At 40.2% G+C, this 19,382-nt stretch overlaps 4 protein-coding genes across 4 annotated transcripts; all 4 read left to right on the top strand.

Annotated features, from left to right (window-relative positions):
• Nucleotides 1-188: 188 nt before the first annotated feature.
• Nucleotides 189-4,400, top strand: LOC9657777 (canalicular multispecific organic anion transporter 1). Its single transcript, XM_024682724.1, has 12 exons — nt 189-313; nt 368-562; nt 612-948; nt 1,960-2,013; nt 2,086-2,342; nt 2,391-2,573; nt 2,630-2,850; nt 2,902-3,116; nt 3,171-3,203; nt 3,492-3,640; nt 3,751-3,834; nt 4,134-4,400. The coding sequence occupies exons 1-12, from the start codon at nt 221-223 to the stop codon at nt 4,398-4,400; spliced, it is 2,088 nt and encodes a 695-aa protein (XP_024538492.1). The 5' UTR covers nt 189-220.
• Nucleotides 4,401-12,580: 8,180 nt separating this feature from the next.
• Nucleotides 12,581-13,891, top strand: LOC9656871 (putative ABC transporter C family member 15). The gene is made up of 4 exons (XM_024682725.1): nt 12,581-12,705; nt 12,760-12,954; nt 13,004-13,177; nt 13,808-13,891. Exons 1-4 carry the CDS (start codon nt 12,613-12,615, stop codon nt 13,889-13,891), a joined length of 546 nt encoding a protein of 181 aa, XP_024538493.1. The 5' UTR covers nt 12,581-12,612.
• Nucleotides 13,892-14,719: 828 nt separating this feature from the next.
• On the top strand, nt 14,720-15,718 carry LOC112349064 (canalicular multispecific organic anion transporter 2-like). The gene is made up of 4 exons (XM_024682726.1): nt 14,720-14,742; nt 14,799-15,019; nt 15,071-15,285; nt 15,546-15,718. Exons 2-4 carry the CDS (start codon nt 14,835-14,837, stop codon nt 15,716-15,718), a joined length of 573 nt encoding a protein of 190 aa, XP_024538494.1. The 5' UTR covers nt 14,720-14,742; nt 14,799-14,834.
• A 1,487-nt stretch (nt 15,719-17,205) lies between these two features.
• On the top strand, nt 17,206-18,512 carry LOC9656872 (PITH domain-containing protein 1). The gene is made up of 9 exons (XM_002977735.2): nt 17,206-17,309; nt 17,404-17,481; nt 17,532-17,581; nt 17,659-17,736; nt 17,801-17,858; nt 17,918-17,967; nt 18,015-18,123; nt 18,175-18,236; nt 18,291-18,512. The coding sequence occupies exons 1-9, from the start codon at nt 17,223-17,225 to the stop codon at nt 18,325-18,327; spliced, it is 609 nt and encodes a 202-aa protein (XP_002977781.2). The 5' UTR covers nt 17,206-17,222; the 3' UTR covers nt 18,328-18,512.
• Nucleotides 18,513-19,382: the final 870 nt, after the last annotated feature.

Below are 19,382 nucleotides of genomic sequence, written 5' to 3' on the forward strand. Positions count from 1 at the left end.
TAGTAGCTGTGGAGAGACTACAAAAGGTGTTGGACTTGACAAATAGTTTGCAAACATCCAAGTCAAAGGTATGTGCTTAATTTTTTTATATTTATTCTGAATAGTTTATTAATTCATAATAATTTATTTCTAGAAAACCTCAAACATATTTGCTATTGAGCTTTTGGACTGTAATTTTGCTAGAAACATTTCCAAAAGCATTAATCCCAAGCCCATACACATGCAAATTCAGAGGGGTATTCTTGCTGGCTTGATCGGTAAAGTGGGAAGTGGTAAGAGTTCTTTGCTATATGGAATTTTAGAAGAACTAAAGGTTGGTTAATTGATGTTGTTTTATAATTTTGGAAGGTAATAATTGACTTTGCAGCTAACTCAAGGTTCATTATTTGTGGAAGGAAATATAGCTTATTCCCCACAACAGCCTTGGATATTAAATGATACAATGCGAAATAATATTGTCTTTGGCAGCATATTTGATAATAAACGCTATGATAATGTAGTGGCTGCTTGTGCACTTAATCATGACATTTCAATGCTACCTAATGGGAGTGACACTGAAATTGTAAGTTATATGTTATTTATATTCCTAATTTATATTGTGATTTAAAAAGGGGGAAAGAGGGGTAAATTTAAGTGGCGGACAAAAGGCTAGAGTATCTCTTGCTCGTGCATGTTATAGTACTGCTCCTATTATTCTTTTGGATGATCCTTTATCTGCTGTTGATGCTTCAACAGCTAAATACATCGTTGATTATGTACTAAATGGCATTTTAAAGGGAAGAACAGTAATTATGGCAACACATTCTATTATAAGCTTACAAGCTTGTGATGAAATTTATTTATTAGATACCAACAATGGTATTAAGCGCATCTTATCAAGTTCTAAAGATATAAAATGTGAGATGGAGTTGGTATCAGCTAAAACAGAATTAAATGCTAGTCAATATAGTAAGTTGGACAATTCAAAAGGAGGCATAGTGAAACAAGAGACAATGGAAAGTGGAAATATAAAACTCTCTCATTATTTAGAATATCTACACATAGCTGGTTGGTAAGTTTTTAAATTAATGATATAGATTTCTATTATATAAATGTACAGGTCAACTTTTTTAATAATTCCCATATTTATTTTGGGGCAAGGAGCACTTCTGATGGTAGACTATTGGATTCGAATTTGGACAGATAACAAGTATAGTATATCAAAATACACTTATTTGATACTCTTTACATGCCTTGGTATGTTTGCGATCATTATTTCTATTTTGAAGTGTATTATTTTCAACCAAGCATATCTAACTTCTTCAAAGAATATGCATAAGTTAATGGTTGAAAAAGTGTTCCGTTCACCTCTTTTATTTTTTGACCAAGTAAGTATCTAGGTTCATAGCTAAACTAAAGGATAAATTTATATTCAGAATCCAATTGGAAGACTTTTAAATCGCTATAGTAAGGATCAAGCTATAGCAGATGAAACTTTACCATCACTAATCAAGGTTTGATTGCATTATTAATATTTAAATTAACTAAAACTATATTTTATAGCGAGCACTCGAAGGCATTTATGGTTCTATTGGTGGACTAGTACTAATTGGAATTCTAATACCATGGTTTTTGCTTACAATTCCACTTGCATTGGCCATACTTATTTATGTCAGACAACAATATATTTCTACAGGCAGTGCACTTAAAAGGTTGGATGCTATTTCTCAGTCACCAATATTTACACATTTTACAGAAACACTACAGGTAAAATTGAGTATTTTTTATTTTAAAATTAATATTAACAATGTTTTATTCAAAAGGGAGCGGTTTCTATCAGAGCATATAATAATCAAAAACGGTTTCATGACCAGCTTGTTAAATTGGTGGACAACAATCATAAAGCTTATATTTTATATGTTCATGCATCAAGATGGCTCTCTACAAGGTTGGACTTTGTAACTACAATATCTATCACAGTTGCAGCATTTCTTGTTGTTTTCTTAAGGAATTATATTTCTCCTGGGCTCACAGGTAAAAGTATCAGCCTGATAGCTTTTTTTGAATATCAGTTCTACAACTGCTAATGCTTTGTTTAATAATCAGGTGTTATACTTGTACAAACCTTAAAGCTTACTGATGTCCTCCAGATTGCAATCAAATGGACAGTTGAAGCAGAAAGCGTGTTTGTAAGTGTGGAGAGAATTCTAGAATATTGTCATTTATCTACAGAGGCCACAAATAAATCTGAGCCAAGGATTCTTTCAAGCAATTGGCCTGCTGCGGGGTCTATTGAGTTTATCAACTACACATTAGCATACAGGGAAGATCTTCCAGCAGTTTTGAATAACATATCATTTAAGGTAATAATTAATATTGTGTAGTTTGAAATTAACTATTTTATCCAAAAGATCTTCCCATTAGAAAAAATAGGAATTGTGGGAAGAACTGGTGCCGGAAAGTCAAGCTTGGCTGCAGCTATGTTCAGAATGGTTGAGAACATGGCTTGTAGTGGAACAATACTTGTGGATGATATTGACATCAAGACCATTGAACTGGATGATTTGAGACAAAGATTGTCAATAATCCCACAGGTAAGCTTTCAATATAATTCAAATGTCAATGCCTTAGAAGTGTTCACAATGAGCAGGATCCTGTTCTTTTCTCTGGCACATTAAGATTTAACATGGATCCATTTGGAAAGAACGATGATAGAGAAATTCATGAAGCACTGACAAGAGCGCATTTCTCCAGCACACAGTCGTATAAGAACTTTGACAACGGCTTAGATGGTCAGATTACAAGTTCTGGAACAAACTTTAGCGTTGGAGAAAGGCAGCTTCTTTGCCTTGCAAGAAGTTTGCTAAGAAAGTAAGATTGTATTGATTCTACTTCTCAACTGATCATAGCTTATTCTTGCAGGTCCAAAATCCTTATTATGGACGAAGCAACTGCAGCAGTAGACAATGACACAGACCAAATCATTCAAGCAACTATTCGAGCCTCTTTCCAGGATTGCACCGTTCTAACAGTTGCCCATCGCATCCAAACAATTATTGACAATGATCGTGTCTTAGTGATGGAAGCTGGACGCATTGCAGAGTTTGATACCCCCAAGAACCTCCTCAAATTAACAGGCAAGTTATACTCGACGCTATTATGGTTTTAGAATCTTATGTTATGTTTCTTAGATGGACTTTTCTTCAACATGGTCGCTCAGCAAGGTTAATATGAGATCTATTTCTTTTAAAATGTCTTATCCAGAAGAGTATAATAAAAGATCACTGTAAAAACTACTATTCAAGCTGGTAGTTTAGTAGATGATACTTTATTATTCAAGTTCACGGTTTTTTTCTAAATTATGCAAGAATACTAACATACCACGAAATTTAATTTAACAAGAGAGTGCTCAATCTTGACTACATTTTTACCCCTTCCGATACGTGCACACCTGCGCCACCTCCTGCGCTACCAAGTGATCGCTCCACGCCCATATTGACACCAATGCGCAGCTCATCGGACTGGCATTCTCGCCATTTCTGGCTCTGATGTAAGTGCTGGCAAAACAGCCGAGCTCAATCTTTTCATCCTGGAAGTTCCTTTGTGTTCTTCATCGTTTTTCCTTTTCTTATTTCTAAACTACTCCAGCTTCATGACTGAGGTGAAGATCAAGAGCATTTGCGTCTTCAGAGGCACTGATGGCAGTCCATCCAAAGAAGCGTTTTCAGTCTTTTTCTCTTCGCTGGGTTTTGCTTAGTGCTGGCTTTGCAGGTTTATAAACCGCCAGCTCTTCTGGAAGATGGCATCAAACTGTTTGTGTACGCAGGCAAATACGATCTCATTTGCAATTGGCTGGTAAGTTCGTGGATAAGTTCGTTTTTAAATGCAGGAAACTCTGGATTGATCTGACCAGCAATCTTACGTGGAGGCGAACGTTTAGAAGTTCTCTAGAATTCTTTGTCGTGGAATTTTATGTATAAGAACTATAATTACATTTGGGTATTGTGTCGTAGCCCTTTTCCCATTGCTCTTGGATCATCAGGAGACTTCAAGGTTTCAACTTCACGGTTTGTTTCTTCAGTTTAAGTGCTCGAATCTCAAGCACCGGAAGCACAAAAGCGTGATAGATGTGGAGTTTGATTCAATGGACATAGCTTTGCACTACCGTGGAGTCGAGCTCGCCGTCCAGCAGTTTCGATTCCCCAGCTTTGTGCTTAGCACACTGTTTTGGCGACAAGGAGGATCGTGGTGAACGAGACGAGCCTAAGTTGGTGCTTAAAGTGGATGTTGAATCGGGCAAAGTTCCACTCTTGGCGGCAATCCAAGTGGTTTGGAGGAGACATGTTATAAGCTGTGACTTTGGTGAAACCAATGCGCAAGATATTGTGTTTGATGGCCAACCTTTATTCATAACCTTATAGGTGCCCTAGTTATGCATGATAAATATTGAGCTAAACATAGTTAATATCCTTATACTAGAATATTACCTAGAATATTTACTACACGTGGACCTGTCGCGAATGCAGGATAACCTTGGCTACATTTTCTAGGGCTTCCGCTAGAAATAGCGCGTCGTGCACACCATTGGTCACCGTGCCATGGTAGTACTGCAGACCCACAACATTAACCATGAGACAAGCCACTAGGATCGCTTCCGCCTCCTCCTCCTCCTGGCCAGAGTCGTCCTCCACTTCCACCACTTCCACTTCCTGTGAAGTGCTCATCCTGTTCTTAAGAAAGAACTAGGGCACATGAATAATAATAATAATAATAATAAACAAAAGATTTAGTGCAAATCCTGTCGTGAGTGCATGGAATATGGAAAGGGAATATAGAAATGTGCATATCAATTAGCCCAAAAACCCTATCTTATATACAGGAATGAGTGATCCGAATTGAAACCAATCCGACGGCTACCAAAATCCCACTACGCTAATATTAGTATATGACATCGTAGCCGTACACTTGGCCCTCACATCATCCCCTTTTCTCGGAATAATGGAAGGCCATCAAGGTTCTCTTATAGACAGGCTGGGATCTGGAGGAACGTTAGGAGGAGGCAACGGTGGATCTGTAGATGGTATTAATTGCTTCTGATCCCTCTGTATGAAGCGTTTCAACCGCTGTACATGCACTATCTCTGGTGGATCGGTTTGTTGGACGTCATGCTGAACCTCATAAACTTGTGGTCCAACTTGCCGCAACACCCGATATGGTCCTTTCCACAGCGCAAGGAGTCCCTTAAATAAACAACGTACCGTAAGATGGGGAAAACAGATTAACACCAAATCATCCACTTTGTACTCCGTAGGTGGACAATGATGGGAGTTGTAGCGCCGTTGTTGTCCCACTTGTATGCGGCCTAAATGTTCAGTAGACTCTGCTCGGATAAGTGGAAGAATGTTTGTCAAATATTGATCCCATGACCTAGCATCAGGAGTTCATGGCAATCACGAAGGTAAACCCAACTTTGTTGGTAATATTGGATCATGACCATATAAGAGTTTATATGGTGAAGCACCAACAAAACTCTACACCCCTGTGACATAGGCATACCGAAGAGACGGCAAATAACCATCTCAATCCAAATGCTAAAAGTTCATATACCTTGCAATCATCCCTTTGAATGTCCGAACGAGCCGTTCTACCAAACCGTCTAATTATGGATGATAAGCACTCATGAAAGTGTGGCGTATCCCCAACCGAGATGTCAAAACATGAAATGCCTCAGCCATAAATGCAGGACCATTATCCGAAAGAATCTGCTCTGGACAAGAATGCTGGAACACCACTCGATTAAGAAGGAAGTATCCAACAGTAGTTGCCAAGGCACTAGCAAAAGCACCAACTTCCACCCAACGAGTTAAGTAGTCATAAGCAATAATAACATACTCATTACCAGCAGTCGACCGTGGAAAAGGTCCCATAAGATCAAATGCCACCAACTCAAATGGACAGGAAACTGCAATTGACTCCAACCGTCCTTCCGCAGCACAAGGGGGAGTATTACGAGTTTGGCACCAAACGCAGCTATGCATATACTAGATAATATCACGTCGCATCTCCGGCCAATAGAAAGACCTGTGTAGCTTCTCGGTCACAGGATGATGTCCTATATGCCCACATAGAACAGAAGAATTATGGTAGGTATGGAGAAACCGTGGAATAAATATAGAAGGCACCACCAACCATAAATGATCATCAGGATCCGTCCCCACAAAATAAAAAAGGCCATTTTCAAGACGATATTGAGAATGTAAATGCCGAAAAGGCAAGTCATTAACAAATGATGCAGGATTCTCAAATGCATCTCGAAGCCTTCAAATCCACGGCTCAATCTTTTGAGCCTCACGAACTTCATCAAGAGAAGGTAGATCATGCTCTGCGCCTTGTGGACACTGAATGTCAAGTACAGCAACTGCCGACGGCACAAAATCCTCGTCTAGAAAATCCACAGATGCTGGAATAACAAGTTCATCAAAAACATGAGAAGAGAGTGGAGAAGGAAGAGGAGCTTGAGAAAGGGCATTAGCATCAGCAATAAAACTCCCTAGGCGATGAACAACATCAAAATTATATATCTGAAGCTTTAAAGCCCACCGAGCAATATGACCAACCATGTTCTTTCGCTTCAATAATGAAGTAACAGTAGCATGGTCACCTTCAAGTAACGTTTGAGAACTATGTAGATATGCATGAAGTTTCTCGAAACCCCAAATTGCCACTAAACACTCCTTCTCTGTCGTGGAGTAGTTCATCTCTGCTGGTTGTAATGTACGGCTTATATATGCAATGGGATGACGCTGACCAGGCACATTCGGGCTTTCTTGCATCAACACACCTCCAAGACCAATATCAGAAGCATCGACGCGCAAAATAAAAAGTCAAGTGTAGTCAGGATATGCCAAAACTGGAGGAGTCATTAACAGCTCTTTTGAGATCCACAAACACCCACTCACAATCTGAAGACCAGATGAAAGATGACGTTGATGACTTCAGCAACACTCACAACGGTGTAGTGCGATCAGAAAGATGATCCACAAAACGACCGAGATACTGCACCTTGCCCAAGAAGTGCTGCACATCATTTACACACTTCGGAGTAGGAAACTTTAGAACGGCTAGAAGTTTGTCAGGATCAACTTGCAAACCTTCGCGACAAATATGGTACCCAAAATAAGTTGTGTCCTTGGACCCAAACACGCACTTCGACCGCTTCAACTTTAAACTAATGTCCCGTAGCCGATCCAACACTTTACACACATCACGAATGTGCTTTTCCCACGTCCCTTCCGAGTGAATCAAGACATCATCAATGAAGTTAGTAGTCACCTCGGGCATATCATAAAGAACTTCGTCCATCATCCGTTGGAAAATTGCTGGAGCATTGTTCAAACCAAATGGCATCACCAAGAACTCGTACAAACCAAACGGTGTACGAAAAGCAGTCTTAGGAATATCTTCTTTGGCCATCGGTACTTGCTAGTACCCAGAAGCAAGATCTAGCTTGATGAACCAACGACTTTGCCCTAGACGATCCAAGAGATCAGCAATGTGAGGAAGAGGGTACACATCCGGGATCGTCACTTCATTTAACGGATGATAGTCAATGCAGAAACAAATACTCCCATTGGGCTTCATCACAAGATGAAGTTCACATGCCCAAGGACTCCGCGACTTCTGAATAACACCCTTCTCCAACATCTCCTTGACGTTTGCATGTAAAATTTTGATCTCCTTGGGTGACCGACGACGAACAGGAACCTTGATTGGACGACCATCCCTGGTTGGAATTGGATGACGTGTGGCAATCTTGGCCCTAGACGATAGGTCAAATTCAAATAAATCAGAATACTCCTTCATGAGCCGGTCAATAGCTGCAACACAAAGATCATTGGAGGGATCGGAAAAGGGAAGAGCAGAACAAAATGCAAATATAGGAGGAAATAGTGGGAGAACAAAAGTAATGGAAGTAGAGGTAGAAGTAAAGGGACGAAGAGGTACGGAAGTGAGAGGAATGGATGAAACATAAGAAAGTATGAGACAAGGGGGAGAAACCTCAAAGTCATATTTGGCATGATTGCGCTGCAACCAATCCATACCAAGAATGAGGTCAAAAGCTTGACTCGGCACTACCCACAACAACTGCAACTCAAGCTCAAAATCGCCTACACGCACAACCAGGTCCGCCTCATCTCATGCATATGCATGTGTATGGCCGTTGCCATAAAGAATGAAAATTGGATCTGCCGCACGACGCAAGTGTAAACAACAACGTGTGGCAACAGGTCAAGCAATAGAAGATAAACTCGAACCTATATCAACTAACACGGAGAGAATAATAGGAAACCTCTTGTTATAAAAATAAGCTTGGAAAGTAAGCATTGGATGAACCAGTGCCGAGTGAACCCTTTGATGGTACTCCCGAAAGAAAGATGGAGGGGTCATTAACTTATTCGCACAAGGTCCCTTCGTTACTTGCGCAACTCCTCGTTTCCCGGATGCACCTCGGTGTCAAAACCTTCCACTGCAGCAACACCAACAGGACGTTGCTGACGCCAAGGTTTCCACCTAGGAAATGGAGGTCACCAATCCGGAAAGCGCCGACAACGCCGATAAGTATGACCAACTTCATCACACGCCCAGCAATGAACATCACGGCCACGACCACGTCCTCGCCCGTGTCCTTGGATTCGAGTAGCAGCAACATCAACCTCCATTGGAACAGGACCATCATTCATAGGAAGTGGAGCTGAAGGATGTGTAGCGAGAAGTGGAAGAGACAACGTCTCATAACGTTGTGCCAAGTGGCGAGCACTATCAAGGGTTGCAGGAGCAAGTGCATGCACAAGTCCGACAAGATTTTGACGAAGTGCTGGCCACAACATTCCTAGCTTGATCCGCTCCGATATATTGGGCTATTGGATGAAACAAAAAACTTCGGAAACGAACACCAAATTGCATCATCGACTCAGATGGCCTTGGCAAAGATGGTGCAATTGTTGGAAGGCATCATCACAGTCGTCGGCATGTCCGAAAACATGTTTGAAGATGTCCGAAAGAACACTCCAATCCCCACGAGTGGTTGCGCTCAATCCATTGTATCATTGCAATGCCGTCTCTTGGAGACACGTGGGGAACTCACGCAAACGTCGAGCATCATCCCAAAAATGATATGTGGCAATCACCGTAAAGTGATCGAACCAATAGTACACATCATCCCTAGGATTCCCACGAAAGAACTCCGGCCAAACGCGAGGATTGGCACCAAGAGCAGGAGGAGTTGGACCACGTGCCGTGAATGCCGCCATCAATTGAGTTTGGTTGTTCAATTGCAAGCGCATAGCATCAAGCAATTGAACCAACTGTTACTCTAGAGTCAAAGGAGGAGATTGCTAATCTGCCATAAAGATGAACGAAAAAGAAAGAGCAAAAGAAGAGAAATGACAAAAAGCTAGAAGGAAATGGTAGATCTAGACAATGCAAAAAGCTAGATCTAAACCAAAATCCTAAAAAGAAAGAACAAAAGAAAGGAAATGGAAAAAGCTAGATCTGGACGATACAAAAGCTAGATCTAAACAGAAATTCCAAATCCAAGCACTCCCCAGAGACAATCGAAGGTGCCCTTCATCTCCACCAATGTGAGTGCATAGAATATGGAAAGGGAATATAGAAATGTGCATATCAATTAGCCCAAAAACCCTAGTTTATATACAGGAATGAGTGGTCTGGATTAAAACCAATCCGACGACTACCAAAATCCCACTACGCTAATATTAGTATACGGCATCGTAGCTGTACACTTGGCCCTCACATTGTTAAATTAAACATTCTTATAAAATAATAATTATTTAGATTTTAAAAATGCAAGTAACTTTTTAATCTAATTATAATTAAAAATAAGGCCTGCATTAAGCTTGAGATGCTCCAACTTAAAAAACTTACAATAACAGAATTATTCTGGCAATCCTAGAAATTATTATAACATTTTCAACGATAGTTTGGTTTGTAACAAGTTTATGGCATCCAACACAGGGATCTTTTACCAAATGGAGAGCCCAGAGCTAAAGGCTTCATTTCTAAGCCACTTGACATGGTAGTGGATGGGAGCCATGATCTTGATAGGGAACAAGCATCCTTTGGAGGTAGTCTTAAATTCACAAATCTTGCCAAAATTTGTGTCTGTCTGTCTACTAGATGAGTGATTTGTATGAGCTTAACCAAGAGGATAAGGCAGAATCTTGTGAACAAAGATGGAATGAATGCTATGAGAAAGAGGGGAGCAAAAGGGTGTTGCGAGTGATCTTGAGGTTCCTGGGAGTGAAGTTCTTCCTCTTGTTTACCTTGCGCCCTTTGTGGCTGGCAGCGCTCATTTTGCAGGTTTTTGAGCAGTAAGCTCTTGGGACCTTTGTAACTTACACCGATCTCTCCCAAGTTTATGTTATTAAGGAGCTCATCCATCGGTCCAGACCATTTTTGTTCCCGACCGCGTTTGGCCGAAATCCCGACTGCTGCCCGAACGCGGTCGGACAGCCCCGTTCGGTGATTCCGTTCGGGAATCGTGCTTGCAGGGGCTATATTAACGATGTTGCTGCGGCTAGGTTATCGCCATCGCCACTGCATCTCCACCGCTTTACTGTTCTCCTGACTAGAGAGTGTCGCCCTAGCTTGGTACGCACGCGGATTCGATGTAGGCTTGCTGTGGATGGATGGATCACTCCATAACAGCAGTCGGCCTCCGCTTTCGATTGAGCATGGAGCAGCTCGCTGAGGCCTCGCAAATCACCCAGTCCTCCACGACGCTTGAACTGTAATTTTGCCCTCAAATAGAAATTACAATTCTAGAGATTTGATTCTAGCGATTCTAGCAATTTTTCATGTTCAGAACCAAGCTTGCTAAATGTTTGTGGAGCAAATTGCAAATGCCCTTTTGTCTTTACCTTCTACAACAAATTTACAGAGTAGGCATTTTGATAAGGCATTTACTTCTGGAGCTGGTACACAAAGTATTAGTCAATTTTAGCTTATGAGTGCTTCTACAGGCCATGAAGGATCATCTGTTGGTTAAAAGTGAATGTGAAATGGCAACATTAAGGAAATGTTTGATGACAAAAAACATGAACTTAGATGATGCAATATCAAAGTTCATTTTCTTGAATGCCATACCATTTAATGTTGTGAAAAATTTATATTTTCATGCAATGATTGCCACTGTTTGTAGTGCCGGACCTAGTTTTATTAAAAATGTTTTTTTTTAATAAAAAAAACTTTGTGAACTGTTTGGCCGTTCGGCATTTTTTTAGCCGGTCAATAACCACGGTCGGGCGGTCGGCTGGTCGGCGTTCGGAACGGTCGGGACCAACCTTGATCCAGACTCAAGAGCTCCAAAACATGGAGTGATTTCCTCCTCGCTGCCGGACTGTTCTTCCTGGCACAATCCCAGAGCTTATGCAACATCTGGATGTCCTTCTATGGCTGGAGATATGGTGTTCGCTTGTGTGCTGCTTTTTCCATGGCTGCTTTCAACAAGGTCTTTGTGCATAATACTCTTTTGCTTCTCTGTTATATTAACATTTTGTGATTTATGGAGATGTTGAGCACAAGAACGGCTGAATTTAGTGGATCCTTGGATAGCTTGCTGTTTAATCTTGTCAACAGTGATACCCAAAAGCTGATTGATTTCTTGTGTATACTTCCTTATGGTATGATATGTAGTTGCAATTGCTTTGCTCTAAACCATTGTGGGACTTGCAGTGGTTTGCTTTCCATTCCATTTGCTTGTTGTGAGTTTTTTCTTATATCGAGAAGCAGGCATTACCACACTTGCTGGAGTAGCTTGGACGGTCGTGGTGGGGATATTAATGGTAATAAGAATTCCTGATTCTTTTTCCAAATTGCTTACATCATTATTATATTAGTCCTATGTGGCTAAGTATGTGGGGCACTTGGCAAGAAGAAAGCATTCTTACACTGATGCTCGAGTGGGAATCCTTTGTGAAACTTTGGCCGGCATTAGAATTATCAAGTTCAATGGTTGGATTCCTTTGTTTATGAAAAAAATCAATAATGCTCATGCTGGTGAAATGAAGTGGATTTCCAAGTTGGCTATGATCAGTACAATCATGTATATTTTGAAGGTATGTTTTAGTTTCTCAAGATTCTAATTATCATTCTCTATTATTGTTGCAGGATTCATTTGTTCCATTTGCATGCTTATTTGCTTTTGGTGCTTATATCTATCATCATAAAATGCTTGACATGACAATAGCTTTTGTTGTCCTATCTTTCTTCAGTATTCTTGCAAGGGATAGCATATATTTCATTTATGGTATGGTTTCTATAAAACAAAACATCTCACTGAATGAAAAAATCTGATTTGCAATTGAAAGGTTTGCCATCAATTTCTAATGCACTAGTAGCTGTGGAGAGACTACAAAAGGTGTTGGACTTGACAAATAGTTTGCAAACATCCAAGTCAAAGGTATGTGCTTAATTTTTTTATATTTATTCTGAATAGTTTATTAATTCAGAATAATTTATTTCTAGAAAACCTCAAACATATTTGCTATTGAGCTTTTGGACTGTAATTTTGCTAGAAACATTTCCAAAAGCATTAATCCCAAGCCCATACACATGCAAATTCAGAGGGGTATTCTTGCTGGCTTGATCGGTAAAGTGGGAAGTGGTAAGAGTTCTTTGCTATATGGAATTTTAGAAGAACTAAAGGTTGGTTAATTGATGTTGTTTTATAATTTTGGAAGGTAATAATTGACTTTGCAGCTAACTCAAGGTTCATTATTTGTGGAAGGAAATATAGCTTATTCCCCACAACAGCCTTGGATATTAAATGATACAATGCGAAATAATATTGTCTTTGGCAGCATATTTGATAATAAACGCTATGATAATGTAGTGGCTGCTTGTGCACTTAATCATGACATTTCAATGCTACCTAATGGGAGTGACACTGAAATTGTAAGTTATATGTTATTTATATTCCTAATTTATATTGTGATTTAAAAAGGGGGAAAGAGGGGTAAATTTAAGTGGCAGACAAAAGGCTAGAGTATCTCTTGCTCGTGCATGTTATAGTACTGCTCCTATTATTCTTTTGGATGATCCTTTATCTGCTGTTGATGCTTCAACAGCTAAATACATCGTTGATTATGTACTAAATGGCATTTTAAAGGGAAGAACAGTAATCATGGCAACACATTCTATTATAAGCTTACAAGCTTGTGATGAAATTTATTTATTAGATACCAACAATGGTATTAAGCGCATCTTATCAAGTTCTAAAGATATAAAACGTGAGATGGAGTTGGTATCAGCTAAAACAGAATTAAATGCTAGTCAATATAGTAAGTTGGACAATTCAAAAGGAGGCATAGTGAAACAAGAGACAATGGAAAGTGGAAATATAAAACTCTCTCATTATTTAGAATATCTACACATAGCTGGTTGGTAAGTTTTTAAATTAATGATATAGATTTCTATTATATAAATGTACAGGTCAACTTTTTTAATAATTCCCATATTTATTTTGGGGCAAGGAGCACTTCTGATGGTAGACTATTGGATTCGAATTTGGACAGATAACAAGTATAGTATATCAAAATACACTTATTTGATACTCTTTACGTGCCTTGGTATGTTTGCGATCATTATTTCTATTTTGAAGTGTATTATTTTCAACCAAGCATATCTAACTTCTTCAAAGAATATGCATAAGTTAATGGTTGAAAAAGTGTTCCGTTCACCTCTTTTATTTTTTGACCAAGTAAGTCCCTAGGTTCATAGCTAAACTAAAGGATAAATTTATATTCAGAATCCAATTGGAAAACTTTTAAATCGCTATAGTAAGGATCAAGCTATACCAGATGAAACTTTACCATCACAAATCAAGGTTTGATTGCATTATTAATATTTAAATTAACTTAAACTATATTTTATAGCAAGCACTCGAAGGCATTTATGCTTCTATTGTACTAATTGGAATTCTAATACCATGGTTTTTGCTTACAATTCCACTTGCGTTGGCCATACTTATTTATGTCAGACAACAATATATTTCTACAGGCAGTGCACTTAAAAGGTTGGATGCTATTTCTCAGTCACCAATATTTGCACATTTTACAGAAACACTACAGGTAAAATTGAGTATTTTTTATTTTAAAAATAATACTAACAATGTTTTATTCAAAAGGGAGCGGTTTCTATTAGAGCCTGATAGCTTTTTTTGAATATCAGCTCTACAACTGCTAATGCTTTGTTTAATAATCAAGTGTTATACTTGTACAAACCTTAAAGATTACTGATGTCCTCCAGATTGCAATCAAATGGACAGTTGAAGCAGAAAGCGTGTTTGTAAGTGTGGAGAGAATTCTAGAATATTGTCATTTATCTACAGAGGCCACAAATAAATCTGAGCCAAGGATTCTTTCAAGCAATTGGCCTGCTGCGGGGTCTATTGAGTTTATCAACTCCACATTAGCATACAGGGAAGATCTTCCAGCAGTTTTGAATAACATATCATTTAAGGTAATAATTATTATTGTGTAGTTTAAAATTAGCTATTTTTTCCAACAGATTTTCCCATTAGAAAAAATAGGAATTACTGGTGCCGGAAAGTCAAGCTTGGCTGCAGCTATGTTCAGAATGGTTGAGAACATGGCTTGTAGTGGAACAATACTTGTGGATGATATTGACATCAAGACCATTGGACTTGATGAATTGAGACAAAGATTGTCAATAATCCCACAGGTAAGCTTTCAATATAATTCAAATGTCAATGCCTTAGAAGTGTTCACAATGAGCAGGATCCTGTTCTTTTTTCTGGCACATTAAGATTTAACATGGATCCATTTGGAAAGAACGATGATAGAGAAATTCATGAAGCACTGACAAGAGCGCATTTCTCCAGCACACAGTCGTATAAGAACTTTGACAACGGCTTAGATGGTCAGATTACAAGTTCTGGAACAAACTTTAGCGTTGGAGAAAGGCAGCTTCTTTGCCTTGCAAGAAGTTTGCTAAGAAAGTAAGATTGTATTGATTCTACTTCTCAACTGATCATAGCTTATTTTTGCAGGTCCAAAATCCTTATTATGGACGAAGCAACTGCAGCAGTAGACAATGACACAGACCAAATCATTCAAGCAACTATTCGAGCCTCTTTCCAGGATTGCACCGTTCTAACAGTTGCCCATCGCATCCAAACAATTATTGACAATGATCGTGTCTTAGTGATGGAAGCTGGACGCATTGCAGAGTTTGATACCCCCAAGAATCTCCTCAAATTAACAGGCAAGTTATACTCGATTCTATTATGGTTTTAGAATCTTATGTTATGTTCCTTAGATGGATTTCTCTTCAACATGGTCGCTCATAATAAAGCAGCTAATGAAAAAGTTTAATATGAGATCTATTTCTTTTAAAATGTCTTATCCAGAAGAGTATAATAAAAGATCACTGTAAAAACTATATTTACATTTTGGGTTCTTCTTCTTCTTGCGAGGACTCCAAGATGTTCTGCATAACTCTCACAATCGGGATGGTGATGCTAGCCTTTTTCCTGCTCATCAATTATCACGAATGCGACTTCAAGGACATCAAGGTTTTACACGTGGAGCTCCCATCAAACTCAACTCCGCGGTTTGTTTCCAATCTAGAGCTTCAGTTTAACTGCTCGAACCTCAAGCTCAACCTCATCGAAAGCACGAACACATGCTGGACGTGAGGTTTGATGCAATGGACGTAATTTTGAAGTACCGTGGAGCCGAGCTCGCAGTCCAGCCATTTTCATTCCCCATCTTTGTGCTTGCGGAGAGCAGCACTGTTTTGGTGAAACGGGGGATCATGGTGAACGAGACGAGCCTTTCCGTGGATAAGTTGAAGCTGTTTAAAGCGGATGTTGAATCGGGCAAAGTTCCACTCTCGGCAGCAATCCTGTCAGTGCCCAGTGGATTGAAGACAGTTCATCCAGTAGCTCGGATTACTTGCAGGCTGATCTTACCTGTGACTTGGGCATGATTCTTCCACAGAAGGGTGAAACCAATGCGCAAGATATTATGGTCATCAGCTGTGCCCTGTACTGTCCCTATTCAAGCTGGTAGTAGATGATACTAAACTATGCAAGAATATACTAACATACCACGAAATTTAATTTAACACTTGACTACATTTTTACCCTGCGCGATCGAGTGGTCGCTCCACGCCCATATTGACACCAATGCGCAGCTCATCGGACTGGCATTCTCGCCTCGCGGTTGAGATTTCGGGCTCTGATGTAAGTGCTGGCAAAGGAGCCGAGCTCAATCTTTTCATCCTGTAAGTTCCTTTGTGTTCTTTGTCGTTTTTTCCTTTTTTTTAAATTTCTAAACTACTCCAGCTTCACGACTGACTTGAAGATCAAGAGCATTTGCGTCTTCGGAGGCACTGATGGCAGTCCATCCAAAATGAAAGCGTAAGTGTTTTCAGTCTTTTTCTCTCTGCTGGGTTTTGCTTAGTGCTGGCTTTCATTTGCAATTAGCTGGTAAGGTCGTGGATAAGTTCGTTTTTAAATGCAGGAAACTCTGGATTGATCCGACCAGCAATCTTACGTGGAGGCGAATGTTAGCGTAGATGGCCAGACGGCAGGCTTGGTCTCTGGCTATGGTCCCTTGACCTTCCTCCAGGTGTGTTTCTACCGTTTAGTAGAATTCTTTGTCGTGGAAGTTTATGTGTAAGAACTATAATTACATTTAGAAATGTGTCGTAGCCCTTTTCCCATTGTGTATGCTGGTTATTGCGCTCTCGGATCATCAGGAACGATGGTGCGACTTCAAGGTTTCAACTTCACGGTTTGTTTCTCCAGTTTAAGTGCTCGAATCTCAAGCACCGCAAGCACACGTGTACGTGGAGTTTGATTCAATGGACGCTACCGTGGAGTCGAGCTCGCCGCGCACTGTTTTGGCGGCAAGGAGGATCGTGGTGAACGAGACGGGCAAAGTTCCACTCTGGTTGGAGGAGACATGTTTTAAGCTGTGACTTGGGCATGACTCTTCCACACAGTGCGCAAGATATTGCCAGGCACTTTTACCACCTTTATTCATAACCTTATAGGTGCATGATAAATATTCAGCTAAATATCCTAATATACTATACTAGAATATTACCTAGAATATTTAGTACGCTGACTGACAAGTGGACCTGTCGCGAATGCTGGATAACCTTGGCTACATTTTCTAGGGCTTTTGCTAGCGATGGCGTCGTGCACACACCACCACCACTGCGCCGACCACTCCTGCGCTGCCGAGTGGTCGCTCCACGCCCACATTGACACCGCCAAGGTAAATGCGCAGCTCCGCGCCATCGATCGGGGCGCGGCATTCGATCGTCGCGTCTCGGGGTCGAGATTTTGGGCTCTGATGCGTGTGCCTCTAGGTCTGGGCGCTGAACGAGGCCTCTCCAGGCAGCTCCAAATCGGTCTTCAAGAGCTGGGATCAGCGACTGGATCTCTCGGTAAGTGCTGCCAAAGGAGCGTTCTTTTTACATTTTTTTTGGCTGTGTAGGGATCGCTGGAGAGCAATGAGGACGATCCCGAGCTCATTCTTTTCATCCCGTGAGTTTCTCTTTGTTCTTCTTTGTGAAGTGTTGTTCTTTCTTTCTTTCTTTCTAAAACAAAGAAAACTACTCCAGCTTCACCACTGACGTGAAGATCAAGAGCATTTGCGTCATCGGAGGCACTGATGGCAGCAGCCCATCCAAAATGAGAGCGTAAGTGTTTCGTTTTTTTTTTTTTCCTCTCTCTGCCGGGTTTTGCTTAGTGCTGGCTTTGCAGGTTCATAAACCGCGAGGACATCGACTTTTCGGATGCGAGGGAGCTCCTTCCCGTGCAGGTGTGCTCTGAGAAGTGTTACGCTTGTCTAGTATCTAAGCTCATCCTTTTTCTTTGCAGGAGTGGGATTTGGCTGAGAATCTCTACGGAGAACTGGAGTACCCAACAAGGTGACTTCAACTCTTTGGATTGATGCCTTTAAAACTCTTTCTCTCAGGTATCCCAAGTTCCAAGGCGTCGCCAATCTGACCCTGCATTTCCCGACCAACTTTGGCGGCACGAGCACGCGCATCCACTACGTTGGACTGAAAGGAGAATCTACCAAGGTTGAGTCGTGCTCCTTGTGGTATACTTACCTGATTTATGAGCTTGTACAGGTGAATCGGGATGCCGTGACTAATGCAGTCTACGAGGCATATCCAAATCTGTCAGAGCACCAGTAAGTCGGGGTTTTCACGCAAGAAATGCCGGTGACGATTTGTTTGTCTTGCAGGATCCCAGGTGGTACTGGAGCACCCGAAGTTTCGTAGCTTTTCGGAGGCGCTCTACTCCCCCCGAGTGATTTACTCGTTACGTTTCGCTCTATAAGGTGTTGTTAGCGCTAGAGCTGTACAGGGAAGCTTGGTTTTGGACGCCTTTTGAGACCGGAAATGATACCAAAGCCAGGAAAGTTTTTGGTACTTGAGTCTACTTTTAATTTTTTTTCTTTTGTCAACTCTTTCACAGGTACTGTCTTCTCTGTAAGCACAGGACCAGGACATCTGGTTCTCGTCTTTTTTAATCTCTTGACATGGTTATGACAACCCATGTTCGATCTCTGTTTAAAGTGGGTCTACAAACGCGCCAACTTTGCTGGGTGTAGAACAGGTAAGCTACACCTGGGATGTCCTTACTGCTCTATCGGGCAAGGTGATCGAAACATTTGGTAAATCCTGGACGGATGGCTTGGCTCGACAATTTCACTTTAGATCTTTGGTTTTCTAGCTAGCTGACAGGTACTAGGTGCGCAATGCCTCCTCGATTGAATGCTTGGCGCTATGAAACTATACCGAGAACAGAAACCGGGGTATTGGCTTGAAGCTTACAAGAGAAGCTAGTCCAGGCCGATGGCAGCTCCCCCAAAGAAGATAAATTAATATAAATGTACAATATTTATATGACACTAGAAAGTTAAGAAGATAAATCAAAACAGTAAAGAGAGGAATTTACAATGATAGATAAACAGTATAAATTAGAGAGTAAAAAATAGCAACAAACTTAATAAATAATATTAATCTTATAAAATATAATTAGTCCTAAAATTAGTAACAATATTAGCAAAAAGTCCTTTTCTAATCTTCCTTTTTATTTAAATGTATAATTAAATATTCTAGAATATACTATTTGAAATGAGTTTATCCTGTCTAGTGCACTTAAAACTAGATAAATAAATAAACTAATGGAAAACATAACTTTATTATTTCTAAATAAGAACAAAAGCCTCTGAAATTCTTTTCTTTTTTTTTCAAGTACTGCAACATCTATATAATTAAATGTTTCACATCACCCTACAAGAAAATAAAGTACAAAAGAGTAGTTTCAATTG

The sequence above is a fragment of the Selaginella moellendorffii genome, unplaced genomic scaffold (assembly GCF_000143415.4).
Source record: "Selaginella moellendorffii unplaced genomic scaffold, v1.0 SELMOscaffold_35, whole genome shotgun sequence".
NCBI classification, from domain to species: Eukaryota; Viridiplantae; Streptophyta; class Lycopodiopsida; order Selaginellales; family Selaginellaceae; genus Selaginella; species Selaginella moellendorffii.